The sequence below is a fragment of the Rhinopithecus bieti genome, unplaced genomic scaffold, assembly GCF_001698545.2.
Source record: "Rhinopithecus bieti isolate Rb0 unplaced genomic scaffold, ASM169854v2 scaffold_1106, whole genome shotgun sequence".
Taxonomy (NCBI): domain Eukaryota; kingdom Metazoa; phylum Chordata; class Mammalia; order Primates; family Cercopithecidae; genus Rhinopithecus; species Rhinopithecus bieti.
Genome location: NW_016803367.1, coordinates 305,917 through 318,422, shown reverse-complemented (window position 1 = coordinate 318,422; position 12,506 = coordinate 305,917). Strand labels below are relative to the sequence as shown.

Below are 12,506 nucleotides of genomic sequence, written 5' to 3'. Positions count from 1 at the left end.
GGTGGAAGCAGAGGGCCATGGCCTGAGCCCCCCAAATTAAAAGCTATGGTCTGGACTGTGGCAGAAACGTGGGGCTGGAACAGCACCTTCCCAGGCTGGCTTGAGTGGGTGGGACTGGATTCCCTTCTAACTGGGAAACTAATTCTCATGCTTGAGAGGAAGGAGGAAAAGACACTTCGTTCTGAATTAACACTCGGAACTCTTTTTCTCATAGAAATGATGTTATAAATAGTGGTTGGCTACGAGACTGGCTTCTCTGATGAGCAGCAAGGTGCCTGAAATCCAGTCCATTTTTAACTGTTAATTTTATCTTCTGGATATTTCACTAACAACCAGACTTATGCAATATGACCTTTGTGTAAAGTGGAAATTGATTATCTGTGGTTGAGAGTTTATAATCATGTTAGTTCATCAGGTAGTAAGTTTAGGATTGCATTGAGAATGTAACGTGTTGCTGTAAGGAACTAGACCAGAAGACATCACCCAGCATACTGACTTGGAAACACTCCTATTTTATAATGAACCACAGCTGTGTTTTTTTAAAAATCAGAATAAACTTTATTTGTGGATTCAAGATTTTAAAAAATGATTTTATACTTTAAAGTGTGCAATAAATTTTGATATATCAATCTTGATATATATATTTACCATATCAGAAGATTTTAAAAAGTCAGTTTATAATCAAAATGAATTGTGTTTAACTTGATACTTACATGGAATAACTTCAGTATTATAAATAAAAACCTAAAACAAACACCATTTAAACTTGAGTTCTGACGAAATGTATTTGTAATACAATTTTATGTTACAATTTTTTAATTAGAGATTGTAGGTTAAAGTTATATGCTTATAATTTCTAGAAACATATGATGTCCTTGCTTTATGAAAATGATCCTACTGACTGTCCAGCAGTAGAATGCATTTGAGACACTTTTCTATATGGGAATAAGGGCCTGTGTTGCTTGATACACATTCCTTCCGGACCATGAGCCTCCAGTGGGAGACGAAGGGGATGAAGGTCTGCAGCTGGGGACTGGTGGCAGTGAGTCTGGTCTCATTAACACCGTGTTCTATGAGTTACAGAATCATCCAAATGAGTATCAGCCAGATAAAAAGAGAGCTTTGTATTTTCTCATGCTTAGATACTTCACAAACATAATATTTAAATAATTGCAGCAAAATCCTATTTGAACAAAAATAATTTTCCCATTCCATTCTACATAATGAGGACATTTCCAAAATGCATTGGCCCACATTACTATTACTTTGCTGATACGAAGAAAATGAATTATGATGGTAAGATCCATATACAGATATACACATGTGTATCTATATTTATTTATGTATTTAATATCAGATATGCTCCTACTTCCTTGTCTCTTAGAAGTCACTTTACTTTTAAATGATTCTTTGGGAGTGTGGTCAATTTGCACACCTGACTTGACACAATCTGATGGTCAGCACAAAGCACCTTCTGATTGTATAACACTTTACAAAGTACTTTTTGCTTTCTCATCTGTCTGGAACTTATGACAGTCTGGCATGACATTGAGGGTGGGCATGATTATTCTCATTTGACAGATGAAGAAATATGAATTCAGAGAGGTTAAGAAAGCTGCTTCAGTTCACATGGCTGGTGAGAGGTCAAACCAGGACTATCCCTGGTGTTCATCCTTGACTGCTGGTTGACAATGGTGAAGACAAAACGCAGGGTACGTTCATCTGTGAATTGCTTCCCCGAAACCATGCTGATGATGTGGTGTTTGGAAAGTAGAAAGTGGTTTTGCTACTGTCGTATTTCAGATTTCTATCAGGTGCTAATGAGTACTCATCATGTTATACCCCAACAAACTTAAACCAAGAACCAGAGGTACTTTTTACAGTTCTCACAGGGTGTATATATATATTTAAGAAGATTCACAACATATATTTACAATTATTCCTAAATCACCAAGATACCATACTGAGAAATAGGTTTAATCTTTTTAAGAGCATTTTCTATATAATCATTCCAATATAAGGATGAAATAATGTAAGTATGAAATATAAATACAGTCTTGGCATACTTTATCTTTGCAGGTGTGCTGGAACCTAGAACACTTTCCCTTTTGCCTTATTCTGCTTACCCCTACTTTTGATTATTTTACAAATTCATTGACACATTTGCAAATTCCTTGAGGATCAGGACTCAGCTTCTCTGAAGCTGACAACCCTTACCCCAGAGCATAGCACAGCGCTATGCACGCAGCATTCAATAAATATTTGATGAATACATGTACATGGTCTTTATGTACTTGAGTTTGGTTAAAGGAAGATTTGAACTGTAGCATTTTGCCTAGAGAGTTCTGGATTTGTAATAAAAACATTGTCTTCATAGTAAACAGTATTTTAAAAGGCATAAGAAATAGTAATAAATTTAATACAAATTATGCATTATAACAACTCTTTGGTTATTTTAAACAAATCATTTGGTTTTTTTTACTAGAGTGATACTAAAATACAAAATGCGACTACAGAAATTAGCTTAATCTGTAAACATAATAAACCCTGTAAACATACATTTACTACATAATTGTACAAGTGTAAAGAATGTCTAGTAAAGGCAAGTGCTATCCACTTCATTTAGTTCTTCAAGGCATACTTAGAAATACTGCTTTGTGGATCTTTAATGTCTGAAGAAGGAATTCTTCTAACTACACTAAAATGAAAAAGTGATGACTATGCCAATGGTCAAAAGGATATGCAGGCAAGAGAAAAAGGCTTTAATACTTTTACTCATTGCAAATATGGATTTGCTTCACATGTCTTATGAACCACCTGTTTAGTAAAAACTGCATATTAACAAAAGCCAAATACTTTGAAAGTGAAGAAGTAAACAGTTTTTCTGTGAGTTGGCTGGAAATATAGGTAACACACTTTCCAAGGTTTTTTTCCAAAATCTAATATATTAGATTTTTTCCAAAATCTAATAGACGCAGTAAGGTGCGTAAGGCAGGTCTACAAAATAATAAATAGCTGCGAGTAGCACTAAATATATTGTAGTTTACTCAATAGTAAAATATTTCTTTTTTCAAATTTCAGTTTTCCATCTCAAAATGCATCAAACTTTTCACACGTGACACTTATCACAAATATTTCACAGTTATCATCTCAGTAGTTTAAGAAAAAACTGCCTGGCAGATACTATACAAGAGGTAAATGTTAAGGACAAAATTCACTATTTAAGTCACACTGGACTTATATCCTATTGTGTGAACTCTAAAGCCAAGCGTGGTGGTGCCTGGCTTTAGGCAGGCACCTAACTCTAAAGACAAAATGAAACAACTGTGTAAATGCAACACATTATTTAAAAGTGATTGAAAGTAAGTTGTTATACTATTTCTTCAAATGCTTTTTATAGGATTTTCTTCAAGATCTGGGAAGAATCAGTGGCCACATTTTAGTAGTTCCCTGGAATATTTTAAGTCAAGATTTTGATTGTAAAATGATGGCAGTGAAAACACTATAGATTGTTATTTGTGATCTAATCAACTCCATCAAAGCCCTGAGTGTTTTCAATTGCCATCTGAAGTTTATCCCATAATTCTTCAAATGATTCATAAGGTGGCAGGTCCAGGCGATTAAAACTGAAAGAACAGAGAGGAACTGGTTATGAAAGACACTGAAATAGCGGCAAACAGAGCGACGCCTCTATTCATGATGAGGATGTGCCAACACCACCAAAATACGTCTTTTCACCAGGGGTAGAAGTAAGATGTAGGACTGGGTTCTGGGCATGGATACTCTGCACGACTCCTTGTGGAGTCCTGCCCCCACCACATCTTCCAAATGTCTGAGTTCCTCTTTCATTTCAACCTCCAAAATGGAATGTTCTAGCCCCTCTTGGGACAGCCCATCACTCAGCACTCAGTTTAGATGGGTCTCTCTGATCTTCAGCTACCTGGACTTCAAGCCCGGGCTGACTTGGTAACAAAACACACGTTCGTTGGGTTAGTGTCACCAACTCCTCCTTACCCCTAATCCATACCTGCCACCGACATAACACAGAGGAGACTAGCCCTGCTGTAGCTAGACTAATAGTCAGAGGAACCTCACTCTCTGAGGCTTTGTTTTATCATGGTCCAAACAACTGCTTACCAGGTATGAGCTCTTGGCAGCTTTTCAGGAGTACCCCACTGTTCAACTGTAAATGATTGTGGTCCGTTTGAACCTATAAGGAAGAATTTATTTGGTTTCATTTACTCTCTACAGGGATCTCCAGGCATATCAAAACTTTTTCGAGTGTAGAACCTACACACACAGGGAACTAATCTGGTTTATTTATGTATTTATATTTTAGAGATGGGGTATCCCTCTGTCACCCACGCTGGAGTGCAGTGGTATGATTCAAGCTCACTATAGCCTCAAGCTCCTGTGCTCAAATGATCCTCTTGTTTTAGCCTCCTGAGTAGCCAGGACTACAGATGTGCACCACCACGCCTGGCTAACTTTTAGAAAAATTCATTTTGTAGAGATTGGGGGGGGGGGGGTCTCACTATGTTGCCCAGGCTGGTCTTGAACTCCTGGCCACAAGCCATTCACTCTGTCACCCAGGCTGAAGTACAATGATGTGATCTCGGCTCACTGCAACCTCCGCCTCCTGTATGCAAATGATTCTCGTGCCTTAGCCTCCCAAGTAGCTGGGATTCCAGGGGTGTGCCACCACACCCAGCTAATTTTTGTATTTTTAGTAGACACGGGGTTTCACTATGTTGGCCAGGCTGGTCTTGAATGCCTGACCTCAGGTGATCTGCCTGCTTCAGCCTCCCAAAATGTTGGGATTACGGGCATGAGCTACTGCACCTAGCCAACTTAACATACTTTTTATTGGCTATCTAATATTAAATTTTAACATTTTGAAATAACTTATTTCTATACATACAGAAAAATTTGACTTTATATTCTAACACAAAGAACTCTGGCTCTCTGTGTGGCATATTTGCCCCAAATTTCAAACAGTGCATGAAATCAGTGGATGGTTATAGGGCTGGGTTACATAAAAGAGGGAAGAGAGGCCAGAGATGGAAAGGGGCATTTGTTTGCCCTGCCTTTATTTTTCACTACCAACTGGTTGAGGCAGAGAAGAGAGAGGAAGGGGAATCAGGTGAAACCACGAAAAAGAAAGAGGCTATGAAGTCCAATTAGGCAAAGAATGACTGAATTGGTTAGTGGCAAAGCTGACCACTTTGAGTGGTTACTCTAGGTAGAGAAGTAGCAGCTGCTTGATCAGTTCTGCAAACACACATTAATGAGGCTTGGCAAGCTGACCAGATTTGCCATGAAGAAAGGGTTTAGCTATCCCATCAGATGGTCAGCTTCTATTTGCACAACAAATTCAGCTTAGCAATCTCCTAGGCAGCAGTCCCGACTTCTAATCCCCAGGACAATCCTAATCTTACTCGTGGTTCTGAGTAGGGCTCCCACTTCAGCTACACCCTTTCTAAAAGATTTATTCTTGGATTCTTGGTATCTTTAAAAGCAAGTAAATATCATTCCAATAAACAGAATATGAATCAATGTAAGAAAAGTTGCTGCAATCTACATCAGAAATGGCACTTTTAAACAAAACACACCTCCAGTTTTATACATCAACTGAAAAATAATTTGATAGAATACATAGAATCTTACTTTACTGAAAACTGCATTAACTCTTCTAAAAATCAAGAGATATGTGCAGTCTTCTTCCCAGTCCTGGCGCTTCCCCAGGTAATGAAAATAGTAGCCTAATGAGATTCTCTACCCCTATCTTGAAAGGAAGAAAAAAAAAAAGATTTCATGATCAAATAAGTTTGGGAAACAATGCTTTTGTTTTCTTCTAACAGTAAAGGTTCTACACAAGTCCTGAAGAAATCCATTTAACTTTGTTTAGTCCAGCATTTCCCTAAAGGTATTCAACTTAAATACACTTAGTGACATTCTGTGAAACTTCAAATGCTATCCTGAACTATCACATTAGAAGTAACGCTTTTTCTTTTTTTTTGAGACAGGGTCTCAGTCTGTCACCCAGGCTGAACTACAGTGGTGTAATCTTAGCTCACTGCAACCTCTGCCTCCCGGGTTCAAGCAATTCTCCTGCCTCAGCCTCCCGAGTAGCTGGGACTACAGGTGCGCACCACCAAGCCCAGCTAATATTTGTATTTTTGGGTAGAGAGGGGGTTTCACTGTGTTGGCCAGGCTCGTCTTGAACTCCTGACCTCAAGTGATCTGCCTGCCTCGGCCTCCCAAAGTGCTAGGATTACAGGTGTGAGCCACCCCTCCCGGCCAAGGTAATGCTTTTTCTGTAACTGACGCATACTGGGCATAGACTCTGAAGTGACAGAAGGGAAAGTGACTCAAGTCATTTGATGTTTCCAGTTTTCCCCTTTATTATCTGATTAGAAGGTGTAAATATATTTTAGCCTACTCCAGTGTCTCTAATGGTATCTTTCAAAATCTTAATTCTTTTTAAAATTAAGCTAAATGTTAGTAACTGATGGAAGCGTGAGGATTCATCAGCCATGAAAAAGACAATACGCATCACTCCGTTTTTTTTTAGTGATCTATGGAAATTCCTTACCATATAGTTCAGCAAATCCATTCATAGGCACCCGAGATGTGCCAGTGACAAACTGAAGTAATCTTATTCTTTTTTCCGAATCCATCATTAAAACAGCCTGAATAAGATAAAAACATCATTTAGGGAACAGCACTGGGAAAAAGGTAAATAAATTATCCTGAAACATAAGCTATCAGAATTTAGCTAGAATATTAATAACCCCTTACTAGATGTGGATGTTTCTTTTCATTAAATTTTTATTTATGGGTGGTTTATAAAGTTCTTGAAAACTTTATTTGTAAGGCTACATGGCAACTTTTTAGAATGGGATTATAACCTAATGAAGTAACAAAATTTCTCTTGAGATGTGACTTATGACTTTTAAAAATTATATGCTGGGCGCAGTGGCTCATGCCTATAATCCCAGCACTTTGGGAGGCTGAGGTGGGCAGATCACTTGAGGTCAGGAGTTTGAGACCAGCCTGGCCAATATGGTGAAACCCGTCTCTACTAAAAATACAAAAAAATTAACCAGGCATGGTGGTGCCTACTTGTAATCCCAGCTACTCGGGAAGCTGAGGCAAGAGAATTGCTTGAACATGGGAGGCGGAGGTGGCAGTGAGCTGAGATAGCACCATCGCACTCCAGCCTGGGAGACAGAGCAAGACTCCATCTCAAAAAACACATTATATTAATATTATTGAATGGCATACACATTTCTCTATGAGACATTTTAAAAGAGCCACTCAGGAGTCCCTAGGAATACCCTGCAGGTTATTACAAGTTCTTTCAGGGTCCCTACTTTAGTAGAAAACTAAGTGCCTGTCTCAGCCTGCCATTCCACTTACTGCCTTCTGAACATTTTACTTACCTAGTAATAGTTATAGACCCAGAAGGTGCATGTATACGGTACAAAATCAAAGATCATTTTTGCTGGTCTGTATATTTTTCCGTGTCAGTTAAATGTAATCCACCAGTATAGTTAATCAAGAGTTGACTTAAATATGATTCAATCTATCAAAAAGTAATTTACGAAAACAGAAGTTTCAAATTACCTTCCAAAACCACTGTATAACCTGATGATTTGCACTGTAGCCATTTTTATACTTTGTATGTTCCCTCCAGTCATTCACATCGACATCTCCCAGTCCACACATAAGAAGCTACGTAAGAAATGTCAAATTATAAACAAGGAAAATAATGGGTTCGAAATTTCTGTTCCAACAGAAAATGTTATGTCTTACCTCTAGTTCATTTTCATCAAAAATTTTGATGAGATCCTGTGGTATTAGTTCAAAGAATCCCTAGAAAAAAGATGTATTTAAAAACCTGATGGACAGGGCCAATGGCCTTTCCTATGCTCCAGCTTCTGGGTGCTACTGGAGGAATCCCACAGACACACAAGTTTCTACCACTACACAATCATGGGCTCTTCACTGAGATCTCAATATTGGCCAGAAAATGTACATGTGCACAGTCTGTTCTCTCATTTATTCCTCAAAGTGGCTATTTTTAAAACTTCCTGTGGCCAGGCACAGTGGCTCATGCCTGTAATCCCAGCACTTTGGGAGGCTGAGGTGGGCGGACTGCTTGACTCAAGGAATTTGAGACTAGCCTGGGAAACATGGTGAAACACTGTCTCTACAAAAAAATACAACAATTAGCCAGACATGGTGGTGTGAACCTGTAGTCCCAGCTACTGGGGAGGCTGAGGTATTCCAGCCTCGGTGACAAAGTGAGATCCTGTCTCAAAACAAGAACAACAACAAAAAACAAATTTGCCAGCCTTCTCAAGCCTCCACATCACCCCTTCTTTACCGTAGGTAAGTGTAAGTTCTATTTGAGGGAAAACAGAGGCAATTATGCATGATGGAACTCCCTCAAGCTTCTGCATGCCTGCGTCCCAACCATCACCAACACCTGTCATGGCCTCATTCCCGCCGCAGTGGAAGACAGAAGTGCCACCTCTTCTTTCAGGCTAGGCCTGCACCTGTGCTTCACCTGCTCCTCAGGGAGGTCATCTCACTAGACCTCTTTCTCTTTATTGGCTCACTCTGTATGCATTTAAATTTGCTCAAGCCATATCTACCTTTAAAGCAAGCAAACAAAAAACAAAAACAAAACTAATGACCGTCTTTTTCCCTTCACAGGCAAGTTCTTGACAGTGTTATACACTTAGCAAATCCATTCACTCACCTCCCATCTAACACTCAACCCACTGCAATCAGACTTCTACACTACAGCTTCCTTGAAATTTTTCTGGAAAAAGTCAAAGACAGCTTTGCAGCTATATCTAACAAACACATTTAATTCCTTATCATATTTGACTTCTTTGCAGTATGATATGATTAAAACCATCTTTGCTATTGAAACTCTCTCTGCTCTTCATACCTTTCTGTCTGCCTTTGTTAATTTCCTTATTTCCTTTACAGTCTCCTGGTTTTTTTTTTTTTTTTTTTTTTTTTCTCCATTGCCCTAACCTGTCCATTCATAAACCATCCATTCAAAACAACAGTTAAGATGCTGGTGTTTCCAGTTCTCTCTCCACATGTCAGCCATCCACTTTCACTGCCCTTTCACATTTTCCATTGTATCGAGTTCGCAGCTTCACTACACATAGGCAAATGATCCCCAAATCCATACATCTCTATCCTTGAAGTCTCCCTTTCTGAATGCCTTTCAAATGCTCATGAAGCTCTGACCACCACCACTATCTTCATTCCCTTCCCATTCCTGTCTCAACTCCCTCACCATTCCCTTAATTCCTTACCATTTCTCACCAAGATTATGTAGCACTTTCCCAACTCTCCTGGGAAGTCTCTGCTGCTAGTCTTGCTCTCCTCTAACTCGCTCTACATAGCACTTCCAGAATGATCTGAAACATACATTGAATCTTGGTGTCTTACTGGTTAATAGCCTTTAATGCTACCTTCCTTCCCCCTCCCTGAAATTCAGAGAAAACTCCAGACTGTACTGCTTCACACACAGGCCCTGTATAAGCCGGTCTGTTAGCTCTGCAGGCTGATCGTTTCCCTCTTGCATTCTCTCACCCAGCATACTCAACTGCCTGTGGGTACAGCCTACCTTCCTGCCAGACTTCACATATGCTGCTCCTGCTGCTTACAACTGCATTTCCCTCTTCTCCATGGTTGGCCAATCCCTCTAGTCCTTCTTTGTCCCTTCCTTTGCCCCTCCCTGGTTTGTACTCTTCTCTGCTCACCTAGCACTTTATGCTTGCCTCTGTTCATTTCTCTCTTTACATCATACATCCCTTAATAGCAGGACTTATGTCTTTTGGCCTGGGACAGCACCATACACACAGTACTCAATACGGAATTTATGAAAAAGTATGTGATACACACACACACACACATACACACACATTTTAGAGACAAGGTTTCACTCTGTAGCCGAGACTGGAGTGCAGTGGTGCCATCATAGCTCACAGATCACTGTAGCCTCGACTTCCTAGGCTCAAGTGATTCTCTAGCCTCAGCCTCCCAAGTAGCTGTGACCATACGCACATGCCATGACACCAAGCTAATTTTTTTTTTTTTTTTTGGAGATGAAGTCTCGCTCCATTGCCCAGGCTGGAGTGCAGTGGCGTGATCTCAGCTCAGTGCAACCTCTGCCTCTCGGGTTCAAGCAATTCCCCTGCCTCAGCCTCCTGAGTAGCTGGGACTGCAGGTGCACGCCACCACATCCAACTAATTTCTTTGTATTTTTAGAAGAGATGGGGTTTCACCATGTTGGCCAGACTGCTCTGAAACTCCTGACCTCAGGCAATCCACCAGCCTCGGCCTCCCAAAGTGCTGGGATTACAGGCATGAGCCACCGTGCCCAGTCTAATTTTAAATTTTTTATAGAGATAAGGTCTTCCTATGTTGTCCATGCTGGTCTCAAACTCTGGGCTCAAGCAGTCCTCCCGCCTCATCCTCCTCAAGTGTTGGGATTATAGGCATGAGCCACCACGCCCAGCCAGATACTTATTTAACAGAAGAGTGTAAGTTATCTTAAGAAATGAGTGCTCTGACAATCTGTCTACCAATTGGGGAAATTTTAAGTAACTTACTAATTTATATTCTGAATAAAATATAGCCACAAAGAAAGGCAGCTATATGTCTTCACATGTAAATATCCCCAATAAATATCTGATAAAAGAAGAAAGTAGGCTGAGTGCGGTGGCTCATGCCTGTAATCCCAGCACTTTGGGAGGCCAAGGCGGGTGGATCACTTGAGGTCTGGAGTTCGAGATCAGTTTGACCAACATGGTGAAACGCTGTGTGTACTAAAAATATAAAAATTAGCTGGGTGTGGTGGCGGGCACCTGTAATCCCAGCTACTCAAGAGGCTGAGGCAGGAGAATTGCTTGAACCTGGGAGGTACAGGTTGCAGTGAGCTGAGATCAGGCCACTGCATTCCAGTCTGGGCGACAGAGTGAGACTCTGTCTCAAAAAAAAAAAAGAAAGTCACAAAACAAAATGTCTAAGGTGATCCTATTTAGAAAACAAACAATACGTTATACTATGCCTAAAGCACTCTTGTTCTTTTGCTGTCCTAAGGTGAAGGGAATGGAACAGGGAAAAGGCTTGGGGGAAAGGGACCTGTCAATGTTTATTGTCTAGACTTCTTGAATGACTAAATGAAATATTTAGTTAATATAAAAATATAATTTAGAATGATTTCACAAAACAAGCCATACACTTATTTTTCTCAGATGTGATGAGGCCCAATATTTGAAACTTATGGGTGCAGCACACCAACATGGTACATGTATACATATGTAACAAACCTGCACATTGTGCACATGTACCCTAGAACTTCAAGTATAATAATTAAAAAAAGAAACTTATGGGTTATACTATGAAATTATGGAAGAGCAAATAAAAGAAAACGAATACCTCTTTAAAAGCAGCCATTTGCTTCTGGATTCGGTTTACAAATCGCCATTGTATTACAAGACTAAAAAGAAACAACATTTCATTTTCACCTGAACCAAGACAAAATTCTGAGTCACAATTATTCTAGTTAGAAACAAAAACTAAAGGCTAGCTGAGCCCAGTGCAAAAGCTGAATACGAGTGCTTGCTACTGCATTGTGATAGAGAAAAAGAACATTGAGATTCTGGCCAAGGGGACAGAGAAAGATGGTAAGTGGAGTCTTTTTGGAGTAAAGTACAGAATTATGTCCCATAAAATAATTATTAACAAAATACTTACTAAATATATTCCTTTTTGTTCTTATTGGTGACAACTATTTCTGATCCACCATTTTTCAGCTCATGTTGGTGTGTCTAAAGTTAAACACAATAACTTGATATGTTATTTTACTGAGAAAAATTTCAAAACTATACATATTGTAGTTATACAAGAAACCTGGTGTTTTAAATTAAGTCCAGTCACAAGTTAAAAGCTAAGAAAACTTAAGGTCCTGGGAGCAAGATGGCCGAATAGGAACAGCTCCAGTCTCCAACTCCCAATGCGAGCGACACAGAAGACCGGTGATTTCTGCATTTTCAACTGAGGTACTGGGGTCATCTCACTAGGGAGTGCCAGACAATCGGTGCTGGTCAGCTGCTGCAGCCCGACCAGCGAGAGCTGAAGCAGGGCGAGGCATCGCCTCACCTGGGAAGCGCAAGGGGGAAGGGAATCCCTTTTCCTAGCCAGGGGAACTGAGACACACAACACCTGGAAAATCGGGTAACTCCCACCCCAATACTGCGCTTTAAGCAAACGGGCACACCAGGAGAATATATCCCACACCTGGCCGGGAGGGTCCCACGCCCACGCAGCCTCCCTCATTGCTAACACAGCAGTCTGCGATCTAACCGCAAGGCAGCAGCGAGGCTGGGGGTGGGGCACCCGCCATTGCTGAGGCTTAAATAGGTAAACAAAGCCACTGGGAAACTCGAACTGGGTGGAGCTCACAGCAG

The 12,506-nt window shown here is 40.2% G+C and overlaps 1 protein-coding gene across 1 annotated transcript in view; it reads right to left on the bottom strand.

The window, feature by feature from the left end:
- Positions 1–542: 542 nt before the first annotated feature.
- Positions 543–12,506, bottom strand: part of NEDD4 (NEDD4 E3 ubiquitin protein ligase) — a 101,403-nt gene continuing 89,439 nt past the window's right edge. The window contains exons 17-23 of the mRNA XM_017881262.1: positions 11,794–11,867; positions 11,476–11,536; positions 7,819–7,878; positions 7,630–7,737; positions 6,596–6,692; positions 4,138–4,210; positions 543–3,626 (exon numbers count right to left, since the gene is read on the bottom strand). Of these exons, the coding sequence (XP_017736751.1) occupies positions 3,524–3,626; positions 4,138–4,210; positions 6,596–6,692; positions 7,630–7,737; positions 7,819–7,878; positions 11,476–11,536; positions 11,794–11,867 (576 nt within the window). The 3' untranslated portion in view covers positions 543–3,523. The remainder of the gene's footprint in view (positions 3,627–4,137; positions 4,211–6,595; positions 6,693–7,629; positions 7,738–7,818; positions 7,879–11,475; positions 11,537–11,793; positions 11,868–12,506) is intronic.